At 41.8% G+C, this 15,936-nt stretch overlaps 1 protein-coding gene across 2 annotated transcripts; it reads right to left on the bottom strand.

Annotated features, from left to right (window-relative positions):
• Positions 1-386: 386 nt before the first annotated feature.
• Positions 387-8,640, bottom strand: SLBP (stem-loop binding protein). 2 transcript variants are annotated; one of them, XM_049835036.1, is made up of 8 exons: positions 8,517-8,640; positions 7,845-7,976; positions 5,167-5,271; positions 4,593-4,652; positions 4,210-4,341; positions 3,450-3,599; positions 2,011-2,095; positions 387-1,255 (listed from the first exon to the last, which is right to left on the bottom strand). In XM_049835036.1, exons 1-8 carry the CDS (start codon positions 8,558-8,560, stop codon positions 1,139-1,141), a joined length of 825 nt encoding a protein of 274 aa, XP_049690993.1. In that variant the 5' UTR covers positions 8,561-8,640; the 3' UTR covers positions 387-1,138. The 2 variants fall into 2 exon arrangements, with proteins under 2 accessions (XP_049690993.1, XP_049691001.1); XM_049835044.1 differs by lacking the exon at positions 8,517-8,640 and adding an exon at positions 8,338-8,399.
• Positions 8,641-15,936: the final 7,296 nt, after the last annotated feature.

Below are 15,936 nucleotides of genomic sequence, written 5' to 3'. Positions count from 1 at the left end.
GAACAGAACTTGGTAACCAGCTAACAGACACCTACTAAACTAACCTGCTTCTAAGAAGTCTGCAAAAGGTCAACAACAGGCTTACCCATTATAATTAAGTCTTAAATTCACTCCAGTGGCCTGCACACAAGTAAATAGTTTTTAAGGTCTCCCTCAAATAAAGAGCATGGTGCTAACACACACATATCCTAGCCTAATATCAGTATCTGATACATGGCTTTCAGTATTTTCCTGCATTTTCTTATCCACGGAACATCACTAGTAGGAAAGGAAATTGAGTCATAAGTAAACACATTTCATTTATTTTCCAGCAACATCCCATACAAAAGCAATAGAAACATTAACTGCTTTCAGCAGAAAATCTGTACAGTGTTATCATTTACAACAGTTTTACATTTAAAATCAGCAAATTAAAAAGAATCAAGCACTCTCCCTAGACATTGTTTTCTTGAGTGTATTAACAAACAACTCATGACTATTTACAAATTTCAAATTCAGGCTACTGCTTTTTAAAGCATTATTGCCTAAGCTTTACCATATCGACCTCCAATTTCTTGTGAGTATTTAGCTTCCAATTGTTTCTGAAACATTTTTGCTAGTAAAGAATTTTTTTTTTAAAAGGTAAGACAGTTAATCTTACAGTAAATAACTGCAGTAGATGGGTTTACTAGTACTGATCAGCAGTACAGTTCAGCTACCACTTGTATCACTTCAAGTCAGATCTTCATAGGAGAGCCAGATGGAAAAGCAAGGTAACACAGATGATCAAAAATATGTCCCTATTTTGCTCTTGATCTGCAGGTGGACAACTGAAATTATGGACACAATGGGGGTGGGAATCAGTTAAGATCTTGCTGAACTATTTATAATTACTTGAGGATAGCACTGCCTTTGGCTAGTTTTTCTATTGAAAGTCTGTATAAAAAAAATCTGATATACATAAATTAAAAGTTAAAAAGAAGTCACACAACTTAATAGTATTTTTACATAAGTTTGGGCCAGAGAATATGTAGACCAACCACAACTGCAAGAACAGTCTTGAACTTTGCTTAAGCTTTTTTACTATAAACAGTTTATGAATCAAGTTAACCTCTCAAATTTAAAAGAAACTTCCTCTAAAACAGTTTGCACAGACTATTTAACTGACAGTACCAAAATCTTTAAGTGGTTCCCTCAAACACACTTCCAAGTCAAATTCACCTTCTGCTTGATAGTCAACATGTCTAACTTTGGTGGGAGTGCCAGAGCAGGTATCCTGGAATACAAAGTCAGTTAATAATTAGCAGTTAAATACAGGTTTAGTTATGCAATAATTCGTTTAACTTCTGTAATTCATTTAGACCACCCGCTAACAGAGGCTTACAAGCACTTTAAAGGCCTTACAAAAACCCAGGGCTAGTCTTAAGATTAAAAAGATTTAAATGAAGTCTTCTGCCCATTCAACCACATTCCAAGATTTCTTGCCTTTTAAGGATCTATATATGCATACATTAAAACATTATACACATTCTACATTCATCAGAGAAACAAATCCAGTAAGAAAAACATTACTAGATCTTTACTGAAGATTACTGCTCAGGTGTATTAAATGCTTTCTGGATACAAAAAGAGCCTACTTCAAAAAGTCTGAGTGTGCCAAAATTACATCCTATTTTAATATTAGATATTGCATCTAGAGTAGTATTTCCACTGTACATCACAGTTCATAACTGACATGCTTTGAACAGATAAATAACCTTTTGCACGCTATGAAAAACGAGATGTGTCATTTGAGATGGTCACTTAAGTTCTAACTCTCTAAACTCAGACTACAGACATCTACTGTCACAGTAGACTCCTTTGAAGCAGAACTTAATTGGCTATAGCTGGGAAAATTTAAAGATTGCTCAGCTTTATGAACAGTCCCTAAACACAGCAGATTATGGAACTTCTCATGGATTCAGGCTACTTTGGGTACAATTCTAAGTAATGGACCCATTATTAACAAATATTTATGACAGATATGCTTACATCATTATCCTGACAACTCGTTTGAGATTCAGTAGAATTGCTTCCAACAGATTCTGTCTCCATCTCACCAAGGTCAACAGGACTACTGTAAAATAATTTAAAAGAATACAACTTTAAACAAATTCAGTTTTTCAGTAGTAAGTTGCACTTTATAGGTTCAGGTCTGAAAATGATGGCCAAACAAGAGCAAAAAGACCTACAGAGATCAATAGGGACAGTGGTGGCAAACTGCAGAGACCAACCAGAATACCAGGTCAACTCAATACAGCCAAAATGGCCAAGGACTAAATTAAAGTCTTGAGACTGAATACTGCAATTTGTCAAAGACAAATACTCAATACTCAAAAAATGCCTCAACACAAATAAAGACAAATGTTATGGAAGAGCAAGGAATTATTTTTTTTTTCCTCCCAGACAAGGTTTTCATCAATTTCTTTTGCAACATAAGATTTAACATTCACTGTACACAGAACTAGACCCCAGCATCTGAAGATAGACTATTATTTCAACACCAACATACACAGTAGGCTTCAGGCTGAAATACCAACTCCTCTCACGTCAATTACAAGTAAAAGGAAGCTAAAAGCCTTTGCTTTTAGATCCCATTGCTCCATATGGGTTTTAAAGTCAGGTCAGCCTCACTGTTAGCAAAAAACAGTAGTTTATCACCACAAAACTGTTTCCTGAGGAATTAGTTACATCTGTGTCCTCTTCATTCTGCAGTCCCACAGTTTTGTTTTGGATGTTCCCTGATCAGCTTTATTGCTTTCTATAGAGGAAAATAACTAGTTGCATTATTCTCCATCTTCTAGAGCAGAATAGCACAGTAGCTTGGTCTATGAACACATGGACTGTGGCCATGCTTTTAATTCAATGGTACCCTGAGATGATTTTACATCTTTTACATCTTTCCTCCCCTCTGCTCAAGAAACAATTCATACCACTGTTCTTGAACTAGGAAGTAAGAAGGCTATGAGGCAGGTTCTTGTACATTTTATTGGTCCAAGCTCAATATTCATGAGATCTGTCAATTAGCGAGACCTCTCTAGCACTGCTTCTACCACAGATTAATCTGCAGACTGCTCTGAAAGAATTAGCTTGCCTCAAGGGTGTGGTATTTTCTTTTACAGAGTACTGCAGAATGAGCTCAGATTTCACCCAGTGACATGCATTACAGAAGTGAGGAATGTTTATGTATGCCCTTGCAAGGACACTGGGTAAGTCTAGTCCCACCAACTAGGTCCAGAAAGCTACAAGATATTTTGACCACAAAGGAACTGAATAGCACTACATGTGGACAAGTAACTAGTGAAAACATTCAGCAATCACTGACTTATCTCAAAAAGGGCTATGCTGGCTTGGGGGGAGGGTTGTTTGTTTTGAACATGAGGTTTTATATATTCATTTCTATAAAGGTATCTTGAATACTGTATACATACATTTCTTGCAGATCACATCCTTCTTCAGTAGGTGGATCCCACGAATGCAATGCAACTTTCCATAGTTTAATTTGCTGGTCCCATGACCTACGGCTGTACTTCTTAAATTTATTTGGAGTTCTGGGATGAACTCCCGGTATACGATGGCATCTATTCAGATATTAGACATGAAAAATTCATTAGTGTTTTTCCACACATACATAAGTTTTAAATGGTAAGACTGATTGCCTGCTACACAGACTCATTGCAATGCAGCAAATTAAGTTACTATATTATTTATGAGAAAAGCCTACGCGCAATTCCAGCACTCAAGTCAAGTTGTCAGCTCCTTTTGAACTTCTAGTTTTTCTGTCTTTGAGTTAAATAAAAAATGGATTAACAACCATAGGTCTAAAAACCTCATTCCAAACCTAAGAGCGACTGTAGTCCATTTTGTCTTTTAGTTTACTAATGAGAAAATGGACTGCAAAAAGCAGTTTCATTGCCTCCAGTTGACAAGCACAACCAAAAGAACTTTCACTTCCATTTCTGCAGCATGAGAAAGTTTGAAGGGATGTTCCTCATGTACCAACTAGTTAAAAAAAAAAATCCATGTCTCATTTGATTGTGTGACTTACTGGTTAAAAATGTCTTAGAAAGTTTAAGATGCCTTCTATCTGAATGTGTCTCAGATACCAAGTTTAGTATGTTAATATACTTATAAAGAACAGGTATGAGTTACAATTGAATATTTAGTTTTCCAGAAACCCAAGCAGCTTACCTAGGAACTTCTTTAATGTATCTATCATATGCAATTGTGTTTTTTCCGTAGTTTATCTGTTTTTGTCTTCTCATCAAAACCACTTCATCTGTCTCAAGTTCTACTGTCACAGTGGACTCCTTTGAATCAGAACTAAAGAAAAAAACACTGTAGATTTAGCACTACTAGAAAACAAGCAACACTCAAATAAATCCACGTGTAGATTATAAAGAAACATGTTAAAACTTTTCAAATGAATGCTTGGGATACTACTGAACTATGATGTTGAAGCAGACTCAAGATGAACTATTTCAAATTCAGCATTTTAAGAAGCAACATGGTACATGTTAAAATTCAGACTTCTTGTCAGGATTTTCCTCAGCTAAGCTACAAATTTAACCTACCTTCCAGAGGAGGACTTCCTTTCTCTTGAAAATTCATTTATCAGGAGTTTTCTTCTGTATCTGTAAGAGTTCAAATCAGTATTAAGAATATACATAAACAAAAAGAACATGTAAGGGTGCACTGTCACAGCTCACAGTTGATTTTACTTCTCAGCTAAGCAGCAGTCCTGAAAAAGTCAATCCAGACACTGTAAATGCCTTTCCACTATGGAATGGATGTTTCAGTTTTCCCCTAAAAAAAAATATAATTCTGAAGACTTTCTTTTCCTAAGTCTTTTCTCCAAATATCTTTTTATAGCAATGATATGCAAAACCAGTAATTTGAATTACTTTGAACGTCCTTTCACTACAAGATTCGGGAAAGGTTTCTTCCAAAAGGGAGATATTTAGTGATAACGCTATGTCATTCCTGCAGGACTTAAGCCAAAACTGCTCTAAAAGCAGCAGACAAGCTGCAAAGGTTGGTCTGATTTTACTACAATGGTGAAATTAAAAATAGAAGTCAATACAGATTCTACAGGACAACTACCATTTCCCCTCCTTTCCCCACTTCATCTTAAACACCCACAGGTACCTTGTAATTTCTTTGTTAACACTGTTCCTCATCTCTTCTTCTTCTACTGCAGTTCCCCAATCTGAACACCGGGAAAGGGGTCCAGGGCCTTCTGGTGTTGTAAAACTAGAAAGAAAAAAAGAAACAAAGGAAAAAAACCTCTGCATTAAAATTTTATTTTATTGTATTTCCCACCCCTGGCATCTCCCCCATTCACAGCTTGCTAGCTATTTAGTATATTCATTTATAGTACTCACAATGGCTGTGAAAAATCTTGTATTGTTCTATTAAAATTTACATTGTAAAATTAAGAATCAGTTGAGAGCTCCACCTTGAAGTTGTGTGGTTTGGGGTTTGTTTGTTTGGTCGTCGTCCCCCCTCCCCCCTGCCCTTAAAAAGTTTATGTAGATATCTACAGAAACATACCACTGTAGCATGTAACCTAGCCTACACTCTCAATAATTTTAAGCTGGTGTCCTTCAGAAAATGTTATGTGAAATACCAACTTTACTCATTTACTCACTTATTTTCACTCCACTACATAAGTTAACAAATATTTATTCTTTCATGATCACAGACTCATTAGCTATATAAAAAACAAAAGTTAGAACACAGAATTAAATCATACAGCTAATTAATTAAAATTACACCATGACACCAGGAGATTCTCCACGTGAAAATATACCTAGTAAAGAAGGCAAAGGCACAAGAAAAGCAGTCAATTTTTAGCTAGTAAACTGAGATTTGCTATGACTTTGCAAACTGGTATTTAACAACTTTATTGTAGGCCATTAGCATCACGAGCAGATTCAGACTGTTGCAGGGGAATAAGCTTATATCCCTTTCCCAGCCAACAATAGTTGCCTATATTCAGATTATTAAACATTTTCCAGTTTCTGCCCTCCTGATGACCAATTTTCCTGAAGTACAAACTCAAAACCATATCTTGCACACCAGAACTTTTTCAGTAGATCTGGAAATGCTCTGGAGACTTACCAGGATTCTGTGCAAAGTAGTCCGTTGAAGTCAGGGAATTAGATCCACCTGTGCTAAAACCAGGTCCAACTCCTCCCTGCTCCCAGCTCAGAAATAGTCTTGCACTATTTCGAAGTTTTTGTTAAATTCAAACTGAAAGTTCTTTTTAGAGGAAAGCCAGTTACCAACTCAGAAAAATTAAAAATCCATAGCAAACAGTACAGGTCCCTCTGCAAATATCTGCTCAACCTCCAAGGATTTTTAGTATTTGCCTATATTAATTTCTAACTTTGCAGAAAATGCAGGCTACATTCAGTTAGTGTTCTCTCATGGTAGAGAACAGTGCAATCCCAGCAGTACCCAGTTAGTCCCAACATCTGAGCTATTTCCTCATCAACACTGTGTCACACCTTTTTTATAGGTGTTTGATTCTGTACCTGTGCTGTGTATACGGAGAATTAGGGAGAACACAGGAGGGTCTACAGCTTTTTCTCTTGATTAATTTGCTCCGATGCCAGACATACTGAGCTTAGTTCTCAAGACTCTCATCCCCACGTGCCATCTCACACTTGGCGAGAAGCTCTGGTGCTGTGCTAGCACTGCAAATGGTGCTCAATCTCTGCCAGAAAGGCAGAAGAACAAGGCTATAACCACACCCCACACACTGCCTGCCCAGATTTGTTGTATGACCAAGCCTCCATCCCAATCCTCTTCCCGTTTTAAAATTTTATTTTGACAATGTTGAATTGGCATAAACAAAACGTAGTTTTAGCCCAGGAAGAGAACAACTTCCATCGGAGCTGAATCAAAACTAATCCAGAAAGTATGCCTGTTCAATACTGGAAGACACACAAAAACATTGCTTATTTAGGTTGAAACTGATGAAGCAATCTGTAAAGTTTCATCCTTGCACTCCTATTCAAACACACTTCCTGAAACTAATTTCATTTACTCTGGATATCGTAATTTGAGCCATTGACCAATATCTTCCCTGCTGATTATCAGCAAGGAAAAATAGGTAGTCACAGGGTACGACCCATCTCACTCTAGATTAGAAATCTAGAGTCAATCAATTGGGCTGCAGGCCACAATTCCCATCCACTGCTAAAAGGGACTAAAGGGTCTGTGGCATGAATAGCTCAGATGTAGACAGTGATATAAAATAAGATACTTTCACTAAACTGAAGTTTACCTGTGCTGTGAAATGGTAAGGAAGACAGTGAGTAGCAGTATGAACAGAGCAAGTAACCACAGAAGTAGACCCCCACCACACATGTATTGATGTACTTAGACACAACTGTTCAAGATGGTCTGCACTGCCTTCAGAAACATGAAGGCAGATGACTTCTAAGGCTTGAATTTTTCATTTGTCATCTCATTTAGTTTTACCACAGAAGTACCTACAACTTATATCCACAAACAAACATAACTGGCTTGTACAGTTATTGCTTCACGATAAACGGCGGTAAGCAAGCATGAAACAGGACAGAAAACTATGAAGAATATAATTCGAGACATAAGAATGAAAAATATTTATTCTTAAGAAGTGACTCCAAGATAAGAACGCTGCACTAGATTCTCTTCCCTCCTTCAAGATCAGCTATTTATGCTGGATGAGTGATTTATAAATGAGCAGGGCTTGAAAAACTGAGTACAATACACAATTCAACAGCTCCTGATGAACAAAAGAGCAGAGGGATGTTTCTATTGCAAGCACTGCCTACCTCTCCAGCCTGTTGTCAGAAGGCCTGTACTTGTTCTCATCAAAAACGGATGAATCAGATTCACTCTGCTTTCTCCGCTTTCCATCTGCACCACGTTTTCTTCCTTGGGACCAGCGAGGCAGAGGCTGTGGGCTGGAAGCAGACAAGCCAAGACAACGTGAGCACGCTAGGTGGGTTTATTTAATTAACCTCTCTGTAACACCATCGTATGCAGTTACGGTGGTGTATTTACTAGTTTTACTCCAAGAAACCAAGCCTGGCGACACGAGGAGCTGCGGGCCTCCAGAGTCCCCTCACAGGGAGGCTCTCCCACGCAAGGACACTCCGCTACTAACGGCCCCGCAACCTGCCCCTCACCGCCCGCCCTTGCAGACAATGGCGGGCACAGGGAACCCGGGCGTTTACACCCCCCTTCCCCTTCCCCCGCGGGGGGGGAGCTTCAGCCCCGCTTCGCTTTAATTTGGGGGAGGGGTGGGGGGGTGGAAATCCGTACCTCAGCGAGGGGCCACCGGCTGTCCCGCCGGAGAACATGGCGGCCGCCCAACGGCCCCGCGGAGGGCGGGAAGGGCACGCGCGGGGGGCGCGCGGACCCCGCCTGAGGGACGGGGAGAAGAAGGAAGCAGGAGGCGGGGGGGGAGGACGAGTACCGGTACCGGTACCCCTGGCTTCTACCTGCTCTTCGTGCCGCCGTGAGGGCTCCTCGGGCGGAAGGACATGGCGGGAGGTGTCCTCGGGAGGGTTGGAGGGAGAGCCGGGCGGCGAGGATGCGATGCGAGAGACTGACCGTCCCGCCCGCCTTCCCGCTCAGCCCCTTCGCATCTCCCGCCGCCGCTGACTGGCACCGCCCGCCCCGCCTCCGCGGAGGGAGCGCCTGCGCCGGCCCTTCCATAGGGACAGGTACGCAGGGGGGGAGCAGGGGAAGAGAAAGGGAAGGGGGAAAGCGCAGCCGCCCTCCCGCCGAGCCGAGCCGGCTGGTGAGCGCGAAGCAGACACGCACCCCGCCGCGGCGCTCCCGGCACACGCAACCCCGGCAGACACTTACCAACCCTACTCCCCTCCCCCCCGCGTCCGTGATAATGGTTTAACCCGGTCCCCCCGGCCCCGCCTCGCCCCGCCCGGCCCCGCCCCGGGGCGTGTTGGCGGGAGAATCAAGCGCGGCGGCGCGCGGTTTTGGCGCGCGCTGGCGGCGGGTCCAACCTGCGGCCCGGGGCGCGGAAGGGAAGAGCTGCCCACGTCAAACAGCAGAAAATGGCCAAAACAAAAGGAAAAAAACAGCGATTCCCGTGATCGGATGATGAAGGATTGCAGCCACCCGCGCGGCCCTTTAATCCACGAAGAGCACGTGGTATTTCAACGGCCAGTTCAAACCCCACGGCAGGCTGTTATGACGTAAATTTACGTTTCATAAAATGACACGGCATTGGATAATATTTCATATCGGTATTGAATAAGGTTGGATAATGCTCTGAGGTTGCTATGCTTTAGCAAGTGGAGTTTTTAGGTGTTTTTAATTGCACACGCATGGTGTTTCCACAGAGGCAGTGAGATCTATTCATCTGCGAGATCTGGTAGATACTGACATTTTACAAGAGTAATTTAGAAACGCCCTGGAGAACAACTACAGCAGCACACAAGCACAGCTTTAAATAAAAATACCTTTGCAGCCCTTGTGGACCGAAGGGTGGTGGGACACTTCACAAAGAGATGCACGCAAACTGGGCAGCGTTGTCGTCTTCTGGCCTTCGAGTCAGAATCATTTAGGTTGGAAAAGACCTTTAAAATCATTGAGCCGAACCATTAACCCAGCACTGCCAAGCCCACCGCTAAACCCTGTCCCTAAGTGCCACATCTACACGTCTTTTAAAAACCTCCAGGGATGGTGACTCAACCACTTCCCTGGGCAGCCTGTGCCGATGCCTGACAACCCTTTCGGTGAAGAATCTTTTCCTAATATCCAATCTAAACCTCCCCTGGTGCAACTTGAGGCTGTTTCCTCTTGTCCCATCGTTTTTTACTCGGGAAAAGACACTGACAGACCTCACAGAACAGAACTCTCTCTTGATTGCCCTTGGACTTCTTTTTGCAACTTCATCGCTGCTTAACTGAAAAATTAATCATCAGTAATAACCCGAGGGCTGTACCAGGGTAGGAAGTTTTCTCTTCACATCTTTAACCCAGGTCCCAGGGAGGCAGCAGACTTCGCCAAGAAGCAGGTCGGGTCGGCGTATTGGGCCTTCTGTTCCCCTCAGGAGAGAGTCTGTGACAACAACCCATCTGTTCTTTCTTTATGGAAGCAGTTTTAACACAGGGCATAGGCCGACTTAACCTCATCGACAGCTCCAAGCTAGATGAACCGTCGTCCTCGTTAACGTTCGGTGCTGCTTGCAGAGCCTCACAACAATCAGACAAGGGCACCCGGGGAGGTGGGGTGGTGATGGAGGAGATGCGCCCGCTGCGCCGGGCAGGAACTTGTCGTCGTTCCCCTCTTTCTCTCAAGTCACCGCGTTCAGCCAGGCAGAGAGAGGATTGGGAATCCTCCCTATCGCGTGTCCTGCTTGCCTGTCCGTCCCGTCCCAGGGAAGGCAGGGTGCCTTGGTGCTTCTGCTGGGACATGGCACGTAGCTGTCACAGTAGCAATGGCAAAGTGGTGAAGTTACACCTAGGTTACCTCTAGGTAAAGTGATTTTATCTCCACAAGCAGCAAGCATTCATATTTAAAAAGGTATTATATTTGGAATGTAATATAACCTTCGGATTTCTGCAGGTTTGGTATTCGACATGTGATAGGGTAGCAATGAGAATGGGGTGTTTCTCTTGTAGAACCAAATTAGAGTTTTCTTCCCTTTTTCAAGGGGCACTTTTCTTGCTCCTCAGACCAGCAAACACATCAGCTGTTGTCAGATTAAGGTTAAAACAATCAGCAAAGAGAAATAACATTCTTAATCTAATAAAACTTATTGACATTAGTAAGATAGAAAGCAAAGGAAATAGCACTGTTCTCGAAGTAAGCAGGTGTTTTTGTTCTAGAATTCAGTTTCTAAGGTATGCAGTTACCCCTGAGAGTGTTTAATTACGTATCATATTTCTGCTTGTTCAGATGCAATCTGCATATTCTGATTCAGTCGTACAGGAAATAGTCTGTTTTCAGTATACTACAACAATCCCTATCATGATGCCTCAACTGAAAGTTTAAAAATTACAAAAAAGTGCCTCCTTCAGAGAAAGCCCACAATCAGGATAGTCATCTTTTTTTTTTTCTCTGATGATCCCCAGACAATTAAATTAAATTAAAACCATTTCTTCCCAGCATACCCAGGTAATACTCAATTCATCCTATACTTTCTGGTCATAAATTTTCTGCTGCCAAAAGGTAAGTTCTCGAGAATTACAGGCTTTGTAAGAGCTATCGTGAGCTATAGCCATAGTAGTTCTTGCTTGCCATAGAAGCTGGCACAATTTTGCATTAATTCTAATAACGCAGCTTCTTCTAACCACATCTCACCTGTGTGTCACAAACTGAATCATCTGTTGTGCTTGCCCAGCTGGCCTCTTCGTTACTGGTATTTGCTCACTGCCTGCAGCATACAATTAACTTCTTTTCACTATCCCTATCTTCATTGCCTCTTCTTAAAAAAAAATAAATACCACTGTACAACAGCTATGAAAATGAAAGTTCAAAAAACCAGAGCAGAATTATAGTCATGGTATGAGGGTACAGAAAATAGGATTTTAAACTTAGTTTTAGCAAGCTTCCTTCCGTATCATGCATGGTTTGCATGTCAGTCTACGTTTTTACTGGATCAGCCTCACCTTTCTCTCACAGGTAGCAGAAAGCCCGCAAACTTTGGCTCTGCTTACTTGACAGAAACACAGTTATACGTTCATACTGAATCTAGCTCATACAAGGTAAATGCACGGAGTCAGTGTAAGAGAGTTACTGAGCTCTGAAAACAATACAAAAATTCTGCAGGTTTTACCAGTGAAGCTTTCCAGTGCGGATGTGACCTCAGCCCAAAATACTTCTGATGGTATTTAGGGACATGACACTATTTGAAAAACTGCAATTAGATTATATTTTTTCTGGCTTTAACTTGTGTATTTTTTTAGTAAGGTTGCAACAACCACTGCAGTTCTCAAGAATCTCTGGCTCAAAGACTTAAAGAGCAGTGAGTGAAAATTTAACTGTTGGCCAAGCAAGTGCAAAGCAGCCCTGGAGTAGACATTTTCCAGATTAAAGAGCATAAACGTGTCTTTTAATGAACCTGGGTGAAGCAATCCTAACATTCATTACTATGACAGGCTGTTTTTGAGTAACACTTTCAAGATCAGCAATGAAATGTGTTTGATGCATGGCAGAAGTAGCAAAGAAAAGTTTTCTTTTTTTTTTTTTATTTTTGAGCAGCTTCACACAAAAGCAAATACCAAAGCCCAGCAATGGTTTTAGAGACACTTTCTGAGCACATATTGGCAGGTGCCGTTTTGTTTTGATTTTTTTTTTTTAAGAAGATACTTCATGCATAGCAAGGTTGAAGTGTATGTTGAGAGCGAGAATTTGCATCTCTAACTGTAGAAATGAAGCACGGTTTCACAAACTACAACTTTCTCATGTAATTATTTACAGAAATGAAAGTGAAAGATGCCTGACTTGTGTTTCCAGTCTTTACGTAGAATTGGAGCTCTTGTCCACCAGTTGAGTAGAAAGGACATAGTCACCAAGCACAGCGGGTGACAGTACACACCTTCATGTGCTAGAGGGAAGGAATTGTCTGAGCAGCATAATTGCAGCCAAAACAAACGTGTTGCTTTGGATCCATATTATTTAAAGTAATTAAGACAGCCAGCAGAGGAAGAGCATCTGCAATATGCGATACGTATCTTCGTCTTTCTGCCTCTTCTTCACCGTATGCTCCCAGTAATTTCAGGTCCCTAGACTCAAAATTTATGTAGTTCCAGAACACATTTATTTCTTCCTGTTTCCCGATTAATCTTTTCTGGAGAGTTGAATAAAATGGCCTACAGGAACATCCTAGCTGAAGTGTGGTAAATAACCAGACAGCCCTTCTTACGCCTTTTTCAGTTTGCAGATATAAAAAGAGGCTTTCTTCAAGGCTGTGCAAAACCATACAGTGCAGTATCTACAGCTGCTTTTAACTCTGGACATAAGAGCAAGGGTAAGAAGGTAGAGGTCAGATAAGGGTCCCAGCACAGTAAAATCTGCTGAGTTTTCTTCTACCAGAGATCACTGCAGTATTATTCTATCTGTGGTCTTGAAGGCCAAGAGGAAGAACCTGCTCGGTGAAGCTCAGGATTGCTCAGGTATGTTAAAGATCTTCATGGCAAATTCACAAAGCTCGTTGCACATTGTCTTGTTAAAAGTGGCAGAAAAATCACACTATTTTTTCCAAAAAGGCACAAATACTGTTCAACCACTTGGCTGAATTTTTTTTTGTTTGTTTTTGCAAAGCTGTGCCAGACAACAGATGGATGAATGCACACAGACACTCCCACTAACTTCCCAGCAGAACTAACAGCTTCAGCAGTGGGAAGACGACTACTCCCTGCCAGCCTGCCTTGGGAACTGCACCAGGCCAGACCAAGAGTCTGCAGACAACAATTTGCAATGGCTTTTAGAAATTAAATGGCTTGAAATCTCAGCAGCTGGCTTACTTTCTATTGATTTTTTTGTTTGTTTTTTTGTTATTTCACTCAACTTTTCAATGGCTTTACACTTTTTTCCCCATTTGTGAATGCAGTGAATTAAGATGCTTCACTTCTACAAATCGCACCTACATTCTCATTATATGTACGTATCTCAAAGACTTCTGCTAATTATGTATTTGGAAATGGTGGTTTTAGCTGTTTAACAATGCTTTTTGGGTGGAATGTCTACGTACCTAGAGCTCCTGGCTGAAAACAGTAGTATTTTGAGAAGAGGTAAGGGAGAACTGTGTTCACTTTCCATCAACTCCTTGTTTTTAACTCGAAGGTTGCACACAGGCCCTGTCCTTTTCTCCTCAGAGATCTCTGTTGTACGATGTCTCCAAAATGCCTGCCTTTGGGCGATAAGAGTCAGGCTGGCCCTATGCTCAGTGAAACACTAACATCTGAAAATTGTACAATGTAAGGGATTTCCCTTGGAAGTTCCTTTCCCTTTGCCTGGCCGTACCGTAATTGTACGAACTCATGCATCCTCTGTGTGGCATCTGCATAAACATCCATGCTCCTGCAGGAGTTTGCTACGCTACCACCTCTCCTTTCACACACATAGCTATGGAAAAGAGAACGGTGTTCCTGAACCAAGGACATCCTTGGTTCAGGATGTACAGCGTAGGTTCAAAACACAAACAAACTCCATCTCCTCCAGCCTTGCTCCGAGATAAATGACTTGAACGGTGTGTTTACCTGAGTGCATCCAAGCAAGCCAGATAGAGGACAGCTCCAGCCTGGAAGCCACGCAGCGCTTTTAGCATAACACTACATACAAGTTAAATTCAGTTCATCCAGCAGAACTATCTGCTGTAGCAGATCTTAGGGATTACAGCTGCCTTGGATCTTTCTGTCCTTTTCAGTGAAGAAAATCCTTCAGAAAAGCACTTTCACACCACAGTAGGAATTTTAAGAGGAGGAGGAGATAGCCTCATCACTGTGACCTCAAAGCAGCGTTTTTTAAAAACAAAACAAACTACACATAAGCAATGGCATTTCAGAACTGCTAGTGAAGGACTATTTCTACAAGCACAGATAACGTCTCATTTGTAAGGAGATTCTTGCAGTAGAAGCATGCCAACAGAAGATACGTGTAATTTCTTGGAAGGAATTTAAACCTGGCTGAAGTTTATTTTTGCTAAATTACAAACTGAGCACAGATTTATACAAAGTGGATTTAATTAAGATAGGTCAAATTAATGGAAGGCTATCAAATACAAACTGGGGGTGGACTGCCGGACTTCAGCTTTGCTTGCGTCATTCGTAAGCTCTTACGTCAAATAGCTTTGGAGAGATAAACAAGTGAATGGATGGACTGCATTCCAGTATTAACTGTTCTGTTTAGACTGATGAGGCTACATTACTGATTTGAAGACATTACGATGCTTCTATATCCAGTGGCAGCACTGCATGAAATGACTTCAGCAGACATCAAACCTCACCTGCTCAGTTTCATTTCTTTCCTTGTGCTACCATAGTTTGTCCAAGCATACAGAACCTGGATTAGGGAATAAATCTGTCCAAAATTTAACTGCCACAGGCAGATCGGTTATTCTATTTCTAGTCCACGTATCTTAGACCAAGAAATACAAAGTCTTTTAAGGACTGCTGAATTACAAATCCTACAGATTTGTGTCCATAAATCCACTGCAGGCCCCATCCATCACAGGCAAAAGGTATGGGGTCCGACAGCTGAGCTTAAACATTTCATGACAACCTATTACTCTCACCTCTCCAGAAGGACAGAATGGTTTCTCACAGCAGAATGGGTGCTGGGGCTTCAGCTGCTCCCTTCCACTAGGTTACAATGCACTAAATACAAGTTCCTGACAAGATACCAAAATACAAACTAAGGGGCTGGATACAACCCAAGCTGTAAACACCCTTCAGGAGTTTGATTTAACCTCCGAAGAGTCCTCCTTTCCCCTTTTAGCAAGGTGTCCTAGTTTAAGCCCAGCCAGTAACAAAGCACTGCAAAGCTGCTCGCTCACTCCTTCCCACCAGCTCCGGTGTGATGAGGAGAAAATATAAAGAAAAGCTCGTGGGTCGAGACAAGGACAGGGAGGGATCACTCACCACTTATGGTCACGGGCAAAAGACAGGCTCAACTTGGGGAAGAAACAAAAACAATTCAATTTACTACCAATCAAATCAAAACAAGGATACTGAGAAGTAAAACCAAACCTTAGAACACCCTCCCCCCACCCCTCTCTCCTTCCTGGCTCAACTCCACTCCCGACTTTCTCCACCTCCTCCACTCCAGCAGCACAGGGGGACGGGGAATGTGGGTTGGGGTCAGTTCATCACACGTTGTCTCTGCCGCTCCTTCCTCCTCAGGGGCAGGACTTCTCAACTCTTCCCCTGCTCCAGCATGGGCTCCCTCCCA

Source organism: Accipiter gentilis, chromosome 3 (assembly GCF_929443795.1).
Source record: "Accipiter gentilis chromosome 3, bAccGen1.1, whole genome shotgun sequence".
NCBI lineage: Eukaryota > Metazoa > Chordata > Aves > Accipitriformes > Accipitridae > Astur > Astur gentilis.
Note: the sequence above shows the minus strand (reverse complement) of the source record. Positions and strands in the feature narration are given on the sequence as shown.

What these genes read in the sequence shown, in the direction of transcription:
- SLBP (XM_049835036.1), bottom strand. Translation starts at nt 8,560, where the DNA reads ATGTCCTTCCGCCCGAGGAGCCCTCACGGCGGCACGAAGAGCAG. An exon ending in GGATGTGATCTGCAAGAAAT is followed by an intron (nt 2,096 to 3,449) that starts GTATGTATACAG and finishes ATTATTTTACAG; the next exon opens with TAGTCCTGTTGACCTTGGTG. An exon ending in CGAGTTGTCAGGATAATGAT is followed by an intron (nt 1,256 to 2,010) that starts GTAAGCATATCT and finishes TTTGTATTCCAG; the next exon opens with GATACCTGCTCTGGCACTCC.